Consider the following 14,573-nt stretch of genomic DNA (forward strand, 5'->3'; position numbering starts at 1 on the left):
CACTCTAAGAGAATTTCAAATTGTCATACGCTTTGACGCGCGAATGACAAACAAAACACTTGAATGAAAGTTGAGACATTTCTGCTTAGAAAGAGGAACCGATGTAGATTTGCCATCAACAAGACAATATTTGTTGGCTACCTCATGACCACGATGGTCTCAGATGAATTCACACAAATAAGCTTGTGGTGTGATCCTGTTTGAAGAGTGACTGGAATCAAGTCTAATGCAGATTTCGTCGCATTTAGTTTTTTTTTTTTTTCAAACTGATATTCACACGGCTAGCCAGTCTGGCCCAAGGAGATGGAATAACACAATGAAGTTGGATGGGTATGCCTCGAAAAACCTCGCTATAAAACATCTGCAAGTAGACAAAGTGGAAGGAAATCCAGTTTAAATTAATCCATAGAATTAAAGTCACCAAAGACAACCTTTATTGATATGGTATTAAACGGATGACGAATGCCTCTACAGTGGTGAGCAAGAATCGATATTGATCATACACATACTATCTGTCAATTTAATTTTGTAAAGACCTTAGCAATTGACTGGCTTTATGCTACCAACAACTCAAAAGGCACTCAAACGATAGATAAAAAACTGTTTGGTAGCATATCCGGCTCGTGGAAAGAAATATCGAAGATAGTTGCATGTAATTTTACGACCATTCTATTGAGATAACACATCTACACTAGTACTGAATGTAACAATGGAGAATATAACATAGCGGCGCAAAGATATTGATTATAGTGGTGCAGAAAACAAATAAAGTTAAATTTAAAAAAAAAGAAAGCGATATTCACAATCTTTAATCTTAAACCTTACACAACACCTTTTAAAACTGTTAAGTAGTCGCAGTATGATGTGAGAATTTAAACCGATATTTTTCAACTTGGTGAGGCGGTACGTAGGCCAGGTAAAGCAACTTCGCATAGGAGGCGCGCTACAAACACTCCAGGCGCGGCTACACCAAGCGTTTTAAAAGTGTATCACTGTGACAGATACTTTTTATTTGTTTTATGGAATCTAAACGAGATCATAATAAAGAAATCGAAAGAGAAAATGGATGTCGTTGTTTTTACACCGCGTCTACATACCTTTCGTAATAATGGTGAATGTTTACAAATTTGAATCAAAATTGGAATTACGCTTGATTGCCTAATTCCTAGTTTATTTCACTTATTTTTTTGTTTGTTTGTTTGTTTCGTTTCTATTATTTTGGTTGGAGAAATATGTCGAAGTACGTTCTTGTTTTAACGTCACAGCCTGACTAGTCCCAGGTCGTAACCCCCTGCGGTTTCTGACCTAACCGGAGGTAAAATCTCACATTTTCAGACGTCTAAATCGCGGTGAAATAACAAAGAGGTCCATTTTCTTTTTCTATTTCCATATCATGATCTCGTGTAGATTCCATAAAACAAATAAAAAATATCTTTAATTCCATTTTTTTTTGTGTACTGTGATAATGATGATAGAGGCCTGGGTACTTGATTCGTTCCACTTCCAACTTGGCGTTCAAAACACGGTCCAGTAGATCCCAGTCCTCCCCGCCCCATTTGTATTTGAATTTCTCGGTGTTCATTCCTTTGGACAAACAGAGCAAAAATAAATCAGAGTTGTACAACTAAATGTTCATACAAGCAAATTCTTTCCCTGCTAGCAGAGATTCTTCTCCGGGTGTTCGTTGACGGGAGAAAAGAGACATCTGCCATGGGTCGAAAATGGCTTTGATTTAACCGCCGTCCACAGTCTTGGACGGCTCTATTTAAAACGCATGCTCCTTGCGTTGTTCGCTGACCGCAACTTGAGCCCGTTGCGTCTCGCGCATTTCTTTACATTAATTTCGCTGTCATTTATTGAGCCCACGGTGCATGGCGTGCTCATCGACGTGCTCGAAAGAGTTCAATCTTAAAGAGACACAAGTTTGCGTTCTTCCGTTTTGGATAACCTCGACGATGGAAAAATAAAAAAATTGAGTGACGAGCATTTGAAAGCCCTTTTAAACGGGCGAGACACGTTTGCGTGCTTGCCGACCGGGCATGGGAAAACTCTCATCTACCAGATTGCTGTACTAGTTGTACGAACGGAAAAGGTGAAAATTCTGCCATCTAACCCACTTGTTGTGGTTGTTTGTCGATGAGAAATGTTTTGTCTTGTTCGAGAATCAATGTTCTATTTATAACTGAGTTCACCTTTCGTTTACAGCATTTGCAAACCCGTCGGGATGACAAGGAAAAATCTGGCGACTCTCCGAGACGGACTATTAAATTTTCTTTGACTTCTGCAGTTGTGGTTGTGTTGAAAAGCTTTCCTGTCCAGATAACTTGAAGTTAATACCACAGTTCAGACAACAATTATCTCCAGATGATGTTTGTACTTTTTTAAGCGCGTTTTGGCGATCTAGTCGATGTTTTCCTTTGTTTTCTACACAGTGAATTAACCGGGGTGTGGGACATAGAGCGCCATCTGCGTGGGTTTTTCGAGCCAGTTTGAGTGAAAGGTTTTATTTTCGTCACGCGCTATGAACATCACGTGATGGCTCGGTCGCTAAGCCGCGGAGCATGTTAAAAATAGCCACTTTCGACCCATGGTAGAGGTCTCTTTTCTCCCGTCAGCGAACACCAGGAAAAGAGCCTCTGCTAGCAGGGAAACAAATTCTCTAAGTTTCTAAAAGAATTTTGTTAGTTCAGTATTACTGTGTCAGGCTGCAATAAACAGCTCATCAGAATCCACTTTTATTCCGTGTAGGAGAAAGGCAATGTGGGAGTAAATCAAATGTCAATATTTTCCCTTCAACCCAAAACAATGCACAAGCCACTGTCCACATAGAGTCTTTCTTGTTTTCAGTGCACTTTTATTTTCTAATTTCCTCCTGTCTTTGAGCAACCAGCAACAAAATTTTCGAGATCTTTCGACATTCATGCAAGCACACCAACAAACCGCCAGCACCTCCACCTCCCCCCACCTCCCCCCCCCCCCCGGCCTCCAAACTGTTTTTATTTTGCTGGGGCCTTGGGCGAGTGATATTTTTTCAATTTGCAATTCGTCCGAGGTGGCATAAGTATCGAACCGTGTTAAGTCGTTCATTATTCCGCTGTGCCACGCCCACAAAACAAAGACAACGTACGACAAGCAGACCAGAACGCAGAAAAACGGTTGAATTTGGATTCCAGACATTTGAGAACACTCGAGAAATGTAGAAAACACGAGCCGCAGGCGAGTGTTTTCTACATTACCCTCGTCTTCTCAAATGCCCGTCGTGTTTTATCACAGTGTAATACACGGCTTAGGCTTCTTTATTTGCTTTATGATATAGATTTTATACGCGCAAATCAATCAAACACGCTTTTTTTTCTATGTTTTATGCTCTGATAAAACATGGGTTTTTGACCAACAGAGCGCGCGCAGGGTCCTATCTATATTATAAAACTCAATACATCCAAAGAGTGACATAGTTCTATACTGTGTGGTATGATTTTTTTGTAGTGCGTTGTCTCCTTAAGATAAGTATAGTGATCATTCTACACACATTGGGACCACTGAGGTGAATTATAATTAATTGTCTGCTCAATTGATAATAGCAATAATAGGTTTTTATTCTTATGATGCTATATTAATTATTAGTTAATTTATCTAGGCAGACTTAGGTATTATACTTTTAAATTGTGCCGAAGGAATTTTTACCGTGTGTAAATAAAGTTGTCAATCAATCAGTCAAGTTTTTCAAGCCGCGAACAAAGTGTTTAACCGTCGTTAGAAACTTTATCAGGAGAAAAACATGTTTGTCATATCTCGTTAGTCGGTTAGAGGCTTTGCATTGTGGTAATATTGCAGTTCAAGCTTTGTCCGGCATCGAGATCATTAGGTTGTTCTTCTGATCACGTTCTTAAAAAAACTGAGTTCCACTTACCTCCAATCTTTGTCCAGTCAGACTTGTATATACCAAGCAAGCCAAACCCTTCAAGTTCCCAGAAGCCTCTGTGTTCAGTAGACGAGCTGCCACAATCTAAACGACCAACCACAGGGAAATAGGCAATTCGTCCCTCAACGGTGTTCTGAAAGATGAATGACAAACTGATAACGTTGAGTATGTAGTAGTGGTACAACGATTTCGAGTCAAAGTACATAAGGGACCTAGAGAAGGCTAGGACCAATAGCACCATCTGACTGGTGCATTACAGTAAACAAGCGAACCCATACAGAGTAAATCCTGTCACTGTAGTTTACGCTTGTCCGAGAATCTTTGTACCCTAGCCTCTAATACATCTACTCTGCTTATCGAGAAATCTAGATCTGCAATGATTACAATTTTTTTTTCCAGCCAATCAGTAGCGGGATAGTTCCAAGTGCCCTGTGACATCGTCATCAGCATTCTCATCTACAGGCCCCTATCAGTTCTACACTTGTTCTCTAGCAGTTGTCCAATACACTGTAGATATGGTAAAACATGATTTTAGTTGATTTGTTGAGGCCTGCATTCACCGTGAGGAGCCTGGTGGAGAGCAATGTTCTTGCAGGCGCCTCCTCCTCCTCCATACCATGCGACATCCACGCACTTACAGAAACTAGGAGCATTTATTCACACTAAGTAAAATGTTTCTTCTACACAGAAAACACTGAACACGCCCTGTCTTAGTTCTGTTCATCAATTCATTAAAAATGTCGAGCAATCGCAGAGAACAATGGAGAAGATCGTCGAACACTGCGCAAAACTTGAAAAAGCGTGACATGAGGAGGAGACGTTGGAGAAAACATAACACTAATGAGGCAACTCCTGGTTCCCACCCCCTCTCTGTTTTCCTAGTGGGCCGTGCTTTCGTACCCTCTTAGGTCACGCATTTGAACTGTTCGCTAACATTGCTGAAGACTCTTACAGAGCCTGCTTCTAACGTAATTACATTTGCACTTTATTACCTTTCTGACGCTGCCCACAATGTCTACGGGCACATCGATGTGAAGGTCATACAGAAACAGTATATCATGCTCGCTTGGAACACGCGCGACAGCCTCGTTTAGCGCGAGTGTCTTGTAAAATTTACCCGTCATGTTAACAATGGTGTGTCTGCTGCGGAACAGAGAAGTGTTAAAAGCTTCGGCCATATCAATATCCTGGCTTTCAAAGTCGGCAACAACGACGTGAAAGTTCGTATCACCGGTTAATAAGCTGGCAACAGTGAGTTCATTGATAAAATGATAGACCCATCGTCCCTGGTCTTTGACAGGAAGTATGAAGTACACCATGGCTTTGCTGTTCCAGTTGATTCCTTCTGGAAAACACAACTTGTCACTTCCCTTCTTCTGATAGACGTGCTCTGACAAGCGAAATGATTTCTTGCTATGCTGTAAACCAAGTTCCGCGTCGACAGAGAAACGATCGCCATAAACTGGATCAGACTTCTGCGTAACTCTGTAAATTCTCTTTAAAAAGAAATCCCTGGAAGAAAAACGAGACAAATTAAGTCATTAATCACTCAGTCGGTCGGTCAGCAGGTCGGTCGGTCGGTTGGTCGATCAATCGGTCGGTCGGTCGGTCAGTATGTGGTGGGTCGGTCGATCGGTGTGTCGGTCAGTCAGTCGGTCGGTGTGTCCGTCCGTCCTTCGATCGGTTGGTCGGTCTTTTAGTCAAGTCGAGCAAGCAAGGTCGGGAAGGCATGCTAACAGGTAGGCAAGCAGGTAGGCAAGGCAAGCAGAAACCTAAAGAAGTCAAACATCAGGTTCTTAATAAAATAATTCGTATTTCAGGTATTTGTTTGGCTTCGTTTGTTTCATTTCTCGTGTTCGAACATGTTTCGAAGCGAACTTGAGGTAAGCCTTTGGGTCGCTCGTAAGGTAATTACACTGCAGAGATGAATTCGAATTAAACCCTTTACAAAGTGATGAGTCCGGCGTGGTGAAGGTTTGTGAGTTGTGTCATGCAAACAAAGGAATATGAACTCCGCTTACCCAGCTAAATGTTCTGTATTTGTATCACAAACCATCATTTTTGTAATTAATGAACTTCTCAAACAATATGACATCAGTCCCCAAAATAATGTAAATACAGGTACAAAAACTGAATCAAGAATAATCCACAAGGATATAGCTTGAAAACAGAAGAAGTTGATCTACTCTTGCATGAAAACAAATTACATGAAAATAATGTGATCTGTGAAACCGAGTTACAACATAGCTTGATCAAAGTCGCGCTATCAACTCAGTATATGTTAGCGTGCATGTAATCCATTACAACGTAGCTTTAGAGAAGCGCGCGTTCTGATTGGCTAATACGCAATATACAATTTTTTTTATCTTCGAGTGTTCAACTCGATATCTCACGAGTGCGCGCAGCGAACGAGTGACACGCAAAGGTCGTGGGCTCGAATTCCGTTCACAGCCTGAAATTTTTTCAGGTTATTTTTCCAGTAGTGTTATGGCTGCATTCGCATCTTTCATTCTTTCATTATTTAATTGCTACTGTTGGACATCTATTACCACATAAGAAAGAAGACGATACAATTTTTTCTTGACGATGATGTTTACTACTGTCTTCTAGTGGAGTCCCTCGACAGTGGTGACAATAGGACTACGGAGGAGGACGACGATGAGATTCAACCAGAGGATGACACTCCGCAAGTTTCAACTAGATCAGGAAGGCGATCAGCTAGAAACAAAAATTCCAACTTTGTCTTCTACTAATGGTCACTGACATTCAGTACAAACGCGAAAGCCAGTTACCACACTATTATCAATGACAACGAGTGCAGAGAATTTAGTGAACTTATCGGTTCTCTAAACAAATGCACATGTATGTAGCTTGTTTTTGGTAGTAATAATAATAATAATAATAATAATAATAATAATAATAGTAATAATAATAGTAATAATCGAATGTTTCCCCAGAATAACCCTTACTTTGCTGATGTAGGTTCCCCCAAACAGTGCCTGGGTTTGCCGACTTTGCTGGCTTTGCTGTGTAGTGGAAATTCAGGCGACCAAGGCAAACCTACATCGGTGTCATTAATATTCAGTTGCTGGTACTTCCTTGTTCAAGAGAATCCAAGAGGTCGACAAATAGCTTCAAACGACGCCGACATTTTATTGAAGTATGAAACGAAATTTGTTTCGAAAGCGAAAGTTTTTGATGGTTTTGACATATTTTTGACAGCTTTATGTCAACTTTCCGTTGGCTTTTTAAACAGGTTAGCCAATCCCGTTAGCATGAATTGTAATTTTGGACTTAGATTGAAAAACGAACACGAGAAAACGAGTCGTGTTTTTCGATGAATTGTGTGTTTCTTGTTCGACGCGAAGGAATGAATGACAAGTTTTTATTGTAGAATCTTTTTTGAAGTTGTTCCGCGCGCGACATCCTATTTAGATTTAAACAGAATTCTCAAAATTTTCAACACTAGGTGGTCATATGATAAAATGCTTTTGACTGAGTTAGGCCGGGCCGGAGGGGAAAATATTTGTACGTGCGGACCTCGCGCAGGCGAGTCAAATATTTTCCCCTCCGGCCCTCCCACTCAGTAAATAAGTACATAGCTATTTGCCAGCTGGGAGGCCCGTATAGTGAAAAACTGTGACCGAGGTCTTAAAAGCATTTTCAAGGCCAAGGTCACAGTTTTTCGCTATACGGACCAACCCTAAGCTGGCAAATAACATATTTAATTTTTTCCTGCGGTAAAATGGTTTGCAAGTGGGTTTGTATACGCAACATTGAATTGGCTTACGTGCGGTCTACAAACCATCGTAAAAAAAATCTAACGAGCGAACGAGCGGCTAACTCAGATACTAGACAAAGAAAGATGTATTAAAGAACAGGTTTACTTCGAACTACTTTATGTTAGTTGCATCTAGTTCACCAGTTAAGTTCTCAAAAACTGTTTTACCGGAGTGAAAGCTCGTGCAAATTTGAAGTTTTACTACAAAAACAATTTCTATCAGTGATTGCGAATCACTCTAAATCAGACCTTTCTACCGTAAATTGAGTAGCACAAAGCGAGGAAATCCGGTAAGTGTATTCCACAGAAATTCACTTAAATACAACAACGATCAGAAAGGTGAACTCGACTACAATAGACTCATTTTTTGCTTAAAATTGTACAGTATTGTACAATACAATATTACGTGCCATTACAGCGCCGAGCTACAAACAACCAAACAAACTCTCACAACTTCAAAATATACTCAATTGAATTTACTTACGCTGACTTTCCTTGCCATTTTAAAGTGAATAGGGATAAGCTTGCGTTGATTAATCGTCGATGAAAGTGTAAAAAGGGCAAAGAGTGATCATTACCGCTTTTCACTCACGAAAATTGACCAACACGACAATTTCACCCGCGCTGTTTCCCGCCGTTACCGTGACCGTGGTCAGAGATAGGAATATCCGGAGCGCGCTAAGAACCAATCAGATTGCAGGATTCGTTACCGTGCCCTCTTGGGAAAAAATGAATCGGTTTATTTACTGAAAGCCTTAATTCTGGTGCACAATACGGTAATCTTTAAATTTTAGTTTAGGAAAATCTCGCGTATGGTCGGTATCGCACATTATTACATGTAGTTGCATATTACTTACAAAAATAGAATATTTTACTCTTTATTTATTTTGCTTTTTACTCTCGGTTTTCCCGAACCTTTCCTCGATTGTAATTGGGCTAAAAAACTCCTATTTTCCACTAATTCACTTGCCAAGTTGTTATCGGACAGTTTTTTTCTCGGACAGTACGCTTGTTATCAGTTCAATAAGCCAATCATATTCAAAGTTGTAGTTTTAATCAACCAATCAGATTCAAAGTTGTAGTTTAAATCAACCAATCAGATTCAAAGTTGTAGTTTAAATCATCCAATCTCAATTTCAGAGCGACACTTACGCAGGATAGAAAAAATAGATTTTCTCAAACTTTGTCAGGGAGGAGGTTTTTACTAACTTATTTCAAAACCGTAACTTTTAGGTTGTTTGGATTTTTATTTTCTTCGCGTCCTCTCACCGCACTCTTTATTTTCGCGCGCTAATTTTCGCGCTGCGTCCCAACTAACTGAACGCCCGGAAGAGGCTAGGTCAAACTCAATTTTTAGTCATGAAAGATGGATTTACTTGACATCATACTAAGGCTAGGAGCATCAAGAAAACATTCTGTGAGGGATAAATCGACTGCTTTGAATGTTTACATCTTTCAAATATTACATGTAACTGAGCGGTAGCGGCCCTGACCGGAAGTCACTCTTGAGAGTCGATCGACTACACTAAAATGGTTTGAATTATCCCGTAAATCGGGAGTCCACAATCTTCTTCATTCATTTGAGGTCAGTAATTATCATATACTTGTCAACATTTTGTTCCGCTAATAACCGGAAAAAGCGCCAGTTTCACAGGTAAACGGTCTTTCAGCTGTTTACATAGCATGTCGAAAGATGGAATGTCGAGAGTAAACCTATAAAACTTATAACTTATTACCTTACAAAATTATAAGGTTTATAAGAAGTTTAAGTCTTGTTCAATTCGTACCCCCAAGACCAATACGTGCAGAAATAATTTGTTCGCCTGTAGATTTGCAGCGGATGAAGTTAATTATAGAGGAGCTGGTTTTGTAGCCTCAGGCTGCAAGTCCGCGCGTACAGGTTTGAGCCAGACGTCATTTAAAGTCTTTCGAGTTTCCAGTTTGCTTGCATAAAGAGAACAGATTAGATTATTTATTAAATCCATTTTGAAATCACTGGTTATCCTTGCAATCTGATTGGCTCTCAGTGGTGCGATTTATTCACGAATCGCACTATTTTTTGCTCTAAATCGCATCTTTTTCTCAGCCAATGAGAATGGGCCAGTAAAACATAACAACCCATCAGATTTCAAGATAAGTTTAAAGTAATCAATAAAATTTCAGGAAAATGAAAGGCAAAAAGCCACTGTGTGGAGAATTTTGCAAATACTATTGCCAAAACTTTGTTGTTATTGTAGCTTTTTTTCCAAAAAAATTGACAAATTTAATTAACTAGTTTCTGAATGACGATTATGAGCTCTTTTAGGCTGAAGACCTACTTTAATGGAAGTTCCCAACTTTCAGTGTCCATTTTGACGAATGTTTTGGCGATTTTTCTTCAACATCTGCTCAAGATCCGTATGATACTGAGTCCAGTAAAACATAAACAAACGAAAACCACACAACAACAAATTCAGAGTCATCTCAAGAAGGTAGATGTTTCCAGGTTTCCGGTAGTTTCAAACGAAGCAACAAAACAGCTCAACTCTGTTGCTGTGAATAAACATAGTCAACATACGCCACACTGCACAAAATAGTGAATGAACGAACGTCTTACGAAGCCGGTGCCAGTCCTGCCATCGTGGAAATATCTTAAAACAAATGGCGCTGCCAGAACTTGACAAGGTCCTGAGTATTGAGTCCTACGCCGAGGTTACAAAAAGAAACGGAGATGATAAGAGCTGGACCCCTTAAAATCATACCATTGAACGGCATTTAAAAGAAAAAAAACGTACTATCCACTTGGCATCGTACACTCGAGGGAGTTTCACAACTCAAAAGAAATCGATCGCAGAATTACACAGGATATGCACCTTCAAATTCCTTCTCCAAAGACAATGAAAAGTCGCAGCCTCAACCACAGAAGAAAGGTAGGCCTTCCATAATTGATTCAGGCGACGAGAATTGCACTTTTATACCTGAAGTAGACTATTTTCGACTTTAGATCAGAACTGCTTGTTTCTTTGTCATGCTCGAATGAGTTTTCGTCACATGACATCGTTTTGCATACTAAATTAGACGCAAAGGCGTTTCCGGTTCCGCTTTTTTTTAACAAACCGGCTACTGGAACAATACACCAAAAATCTAAAATTTAAGGCGATAAAATTGTGCGATTTCAAAATGGATCTAATAAAGTGGCAATTGAACTGAGTGGAGTGCAATTTTGGTCTGAAATCATACTTGTGATTTCAAATCGAACTCGCGCTGCGCGCTCGTTCGATTTTGAAATCACGCGTATAATTTCAGACCAAATTGCACTCCACTCAGTTCAATTACCATTATTAATTATACAACTACAGAGTAACAGCCATTTTTCGGAGGGACGAACGATCGAAGTGTGGTTTCATGACCGATAGAGACACCGTTAATTTTTTGTTTTGTTTGCGGCTTTTTCTGTTTGGTTGCTACACAATGGACCTGTCAAAGTCAAATCAAAGTGATTCACGGCTTTTTGTCGCGTCACGCAAAAGCTTAGAAATTCAAGCGTAGTGTATCACAAAACCAAGAACCCGTTCAGAGCGAAAATTTGTATGAATATTAGTTTTCAGCTGCTCTTATACATCATTAAAGTAAAATCTAAGGAAGATCAATAGTTTCGTTGTTTGAATTTTAGTGACGTCATGTGAAAACCAGCTATAGTGTGCAAATAGCTACAAATGACTACAAATAAACAGCTCAGCTGACGGGCAGTTTGTCTAGCCTTACTTTATTTATAAATTAATCTGTACACCATCGAGGGATTGTTGTTGTTTTGGCAATAATAATTTCAAAACTTTCACTTACTTGGCAGTTTTCCTGTAAAGGACAGCAATCATCTTGTCCACCACTGATTGTACTATTTCTCCATCAACGACTCTGTTACTCCAGGACCACACTCTTCCTTTGCTTCCCATAAAAGTATCATCTTGAGGGAACACGTTGGATAGATAAACTAGGTAAACCCCATTGTATTTGTCGATCTTGTCTTTGGAAACAACTTGACTTGACTTGTACGTGCATTGTGGAAGATAACCTACTTCGCTAATCAAAGGAAGAGCGAAAAAGTTCGAGTACTTTTCCCATGCTATCTGTGAGATTGCAAGACGCTCAGCAAGTAGTTGGTTCATGGCATCCTGTTTTGGGGAAACCACGACATCATCGCAACATAGCGATAGGTATTCAGAGCTGATCAGTTTAAAGTCTGTGACGCCAGGATTTGACCAAAAAACTTGAACAAATCCGAGGCCTTTGCCTTGTTTATGAATGACTTCGATGTAATATTGACTTCCTTTGCGAAGATTTATGTCGCTCGAAACTTGATTAGGGTATTTATTTAGCTCGTTCTTTTTCGTCCAACTTGCAGCGCCCTCAATAAACACACTGGCAATTAGCTGTTTCTCATCGGGATTTTCGCTTGGACTGAGCCACAACTCTGATGAATCATCGGAGGCTATCGCAAAGCGATATGATCCATTCCTTGCTGGGTTTAGGAAACCAACTATCGTTTGACCGTATTCCGTTTTGTTGTCCTCGATTTGAAACTCGGAAAACTCACGAATTAACTTCTTCTCGCTTGGATAACTAGGATAAAATGGCGAGTTTCTCAACACTTTCACTTCGTCGCCGCACAAATCGCGCCAGATGGAAACTGTTAGTTGACCTTTTCTTCCTTCTTCACTTGCATCCGTGGAATTTTGTTCCTCGCCAGTTAAATTTACACCAGATTCATCAGTGAAGAAGACACTAGTTCTTCTTGAATAACTAACACTGTTCTTTTTGAATAAAACAGGAGCAAAAAAGAAAATCAAACAACAAGACAGTATTATTACCAGAAGCTTGAGCGGTCTTATCCGTCTTCGGGAGAGTACAGGCAACCAAAAAGAGCCATGGCGAAGGTAAAACCGATACACGAGCGCGAAGATCGTCCGTCTTCCAACCATCTTTTATTTCAAACAGAGTGAAGAAGGTCGGTGGAATCCCGCTTTACCTTCACTAAAACCTGTGTACACCCCTTTACACTGAACTGAACTCGATAATTTCGGACATTTTTGGCTGAGCAAGTGGAGTGTCGACAAAAGCTCTCATACAAAGTCAATCTCCCACTGTAGATATTGTCGCAGTTTTGACGCGATTCTATGCAAATCAGTTGGCCGCCAAAGTTTTCTATAGGCGTTGTCATAGTCACCTGTACAGCATAACATTAACCTAGTAGCGCCAACATTCAACTGATCAGTTCTTATTCAAACAAACGACCATAACTCGTGCATTACAGTAATTGTAAAGTTTCAGCCTGCAAAACATTAGAGCTTTTCCGCATAAAGAACCTTACTAATGGTAATATGCATTTCACGACCTTAGGTATGTAGATGAGATGGCAATTGTCTCTCGTTCAAGAAAAAGTCGCACGCCCGGATGTAAACTGGTGTGATTTTGCTGTATTTTTTATTCAGCTCGCTGCGTTTGTAAATACCTTATGAAACCAGACAAATTTTCTCAAAGCTAATTGTTGCTTCTCAGATAGAGTTGCCTGAATTTCAGCCGCCTCCTCCGCTCGCTAAGTCACTCGGGGAGAGAGATGTCTAAAGCACTGGTCGATAACGCTTCCGGTGGCGTCACTACCCAAAAACCTGGTAGTGCTTCTGATTGGTTGCAGTGTTAATTTATTCGCCCGGCTCGAACAATTCAGAATAATTTTATTGCCAAATTCGCGCGTTCAAGATGGCGGAAGAAAATCGCGAGCTAACGCAACAAGACTTAAAGCCGTTTCTGGTGTATGCTCGACATTTATAATAATAATAATAATAACAATAATACATAATACATAATATTTTAAAAGGAGGCCTCCAATCACCATAAGGTGGTTTTCAGGAGGGTCCTCTGAGAAAATAAATGTTAAACCTTTAAAATACATTAAAATCTAAAATACAATAAAAAGGACAAAATCTATGCGGTAAGCTAACTAAGATTAAAAACTAAAACTAAAACAAGAATTAAAATACTACTCCAAAACTTAATCCGCAATAAGAAAAGGCACTTTCAGAATTTCTTAGCAGAAGCGATGTATTCTTAAACTTGCCTACGGGATATAGAAGGTCCTTAATATATCAGATGGCTCCACTCGTGGCAATTGAACTTTCAAAGCAGCACAGCCGTTTTCCAAACGAAAGCATACTTGTTATTATTTCGCCAATGTTTTACAGTGGTTATCAGTTATCAATCACACGCGACCCTCAGCGCAAAAACGACTTAAAAAAACCTAAAAAGTGGTGCACGTCAATCATCTCTCCCTCCTTGCCGACTGTATGCAAAATTTACCTGAAAAAAAGTGTGAAACCTTGCAGCAGTCCACTCGTAAAAATTATCATTTTACTTTCGGTATGTACGGCTAGCTCACTACATTGGCATTTAACATTCCTTGAAATTTGTTGGGTTTTTCAACGACCATTCACATGCATGAATGACCCCGACGAGTCAAGCAAATCTGCACGTGAGCGAACAAATTATTTCTGCACGTATTTTTCTTGGGGCTACGGACTAAACAATATTACCTTACAAAATTATAAGGTTTATGAGAAGTTGAACTCTTGTTCAGTCCGTAGCTCCAAGACAAATACGTACAGAAATAATTTAGTTCGCGTGTAGATTTGCTTGATCTCGGGTCATTCATGCATGCGAATGGCCGTTGAGAAACCCGATCCGCCCGTCTTCAGTTACAAATTTCAAGTATTTGAAAGTAAAATGATAATTTTTACGAGTGGACCGCTGCAAGGTTTAAGACTGTTTTTGTAAATTTTGTATACAGTCGGTAAGGAGGCGGAGATGATTGACGTCCACCAAAGCTTAGGTTTTGTC

General features: G+C 39.9%; 1 protein-coding gene across 1 annotated transcript; it reads right to left on the minus strand.

Moving 5' to 3' along the window:
• Positions 1-411: 411 nt before the first annotated feature.
• LOC149098751 (beta-1,4-N-acetylgalactosaminyltransferase 3-like) lies at positions 412-12,901 on the minus strand. The gene is made up of 4 exons (XM_089278098.1): positions 11,526-12,901; positions 4,915-5,434; positions 3,911-4,055; positions 412-1,584 (listed from the first exon to the last, which is right to left on the minus strand). The coding sequence occupies exons 1-4, from the start codon at positions 12,659-12,661 to the stop codon at positions 1,340-1,342; spliced, it is 2,046 nt and encodes a 681-aa protein (XP_089134224.1). The 5' UTR covers positions 12,662-12,901; the 3' UTR covers positions 412-1,339.
• Positions 12,902-14,573: the final 1,672 nt, after the last annotated feature.

Source organism: Orbicella faveolata, unplaced genomic scaffold, assembly GCF_042242905.1.
Source record: "Orbicella faveolata isolate gen_17 unplaced genomic scaffold, um_ofav_v1 contig_46, whole genome shotgun sequence".
Lineage (NCBI taxonomy): Eukaryota > Metazoa > Cnidaria > Anthozoa > Scleractinia > Merulinidae > Orbicella > Orbicella faveolata.

What these genes read in the sequence shown, in the direction of transcription:
- LOC149098751 (XM_089278098.1), bottom strand. Translation starts at nt 12,661, where the DNA reads ATGGTTGGAAGACGGACGATCTTCGCGCTCGTGTATCGGTTTTACCTT. An exon ending in CTTTACAGGAAAACTGCCAA is followed by an intron (nt 5,435 to 11,525) that starts GTAAGTGAAAGT and finishes TTTTTCTTCCAG; the next exon opens with GGATTTCTTTTTAAAGAGAA. An exon ending in TGACTGGACAAAGATTGGAG is followed by an intron (nt 1,585 to 3,910) that starts GTAAGTGGAACT and finishes GTTTGTCCAAAG; the next exon opens with GAATGAACACCGAGAAATTC.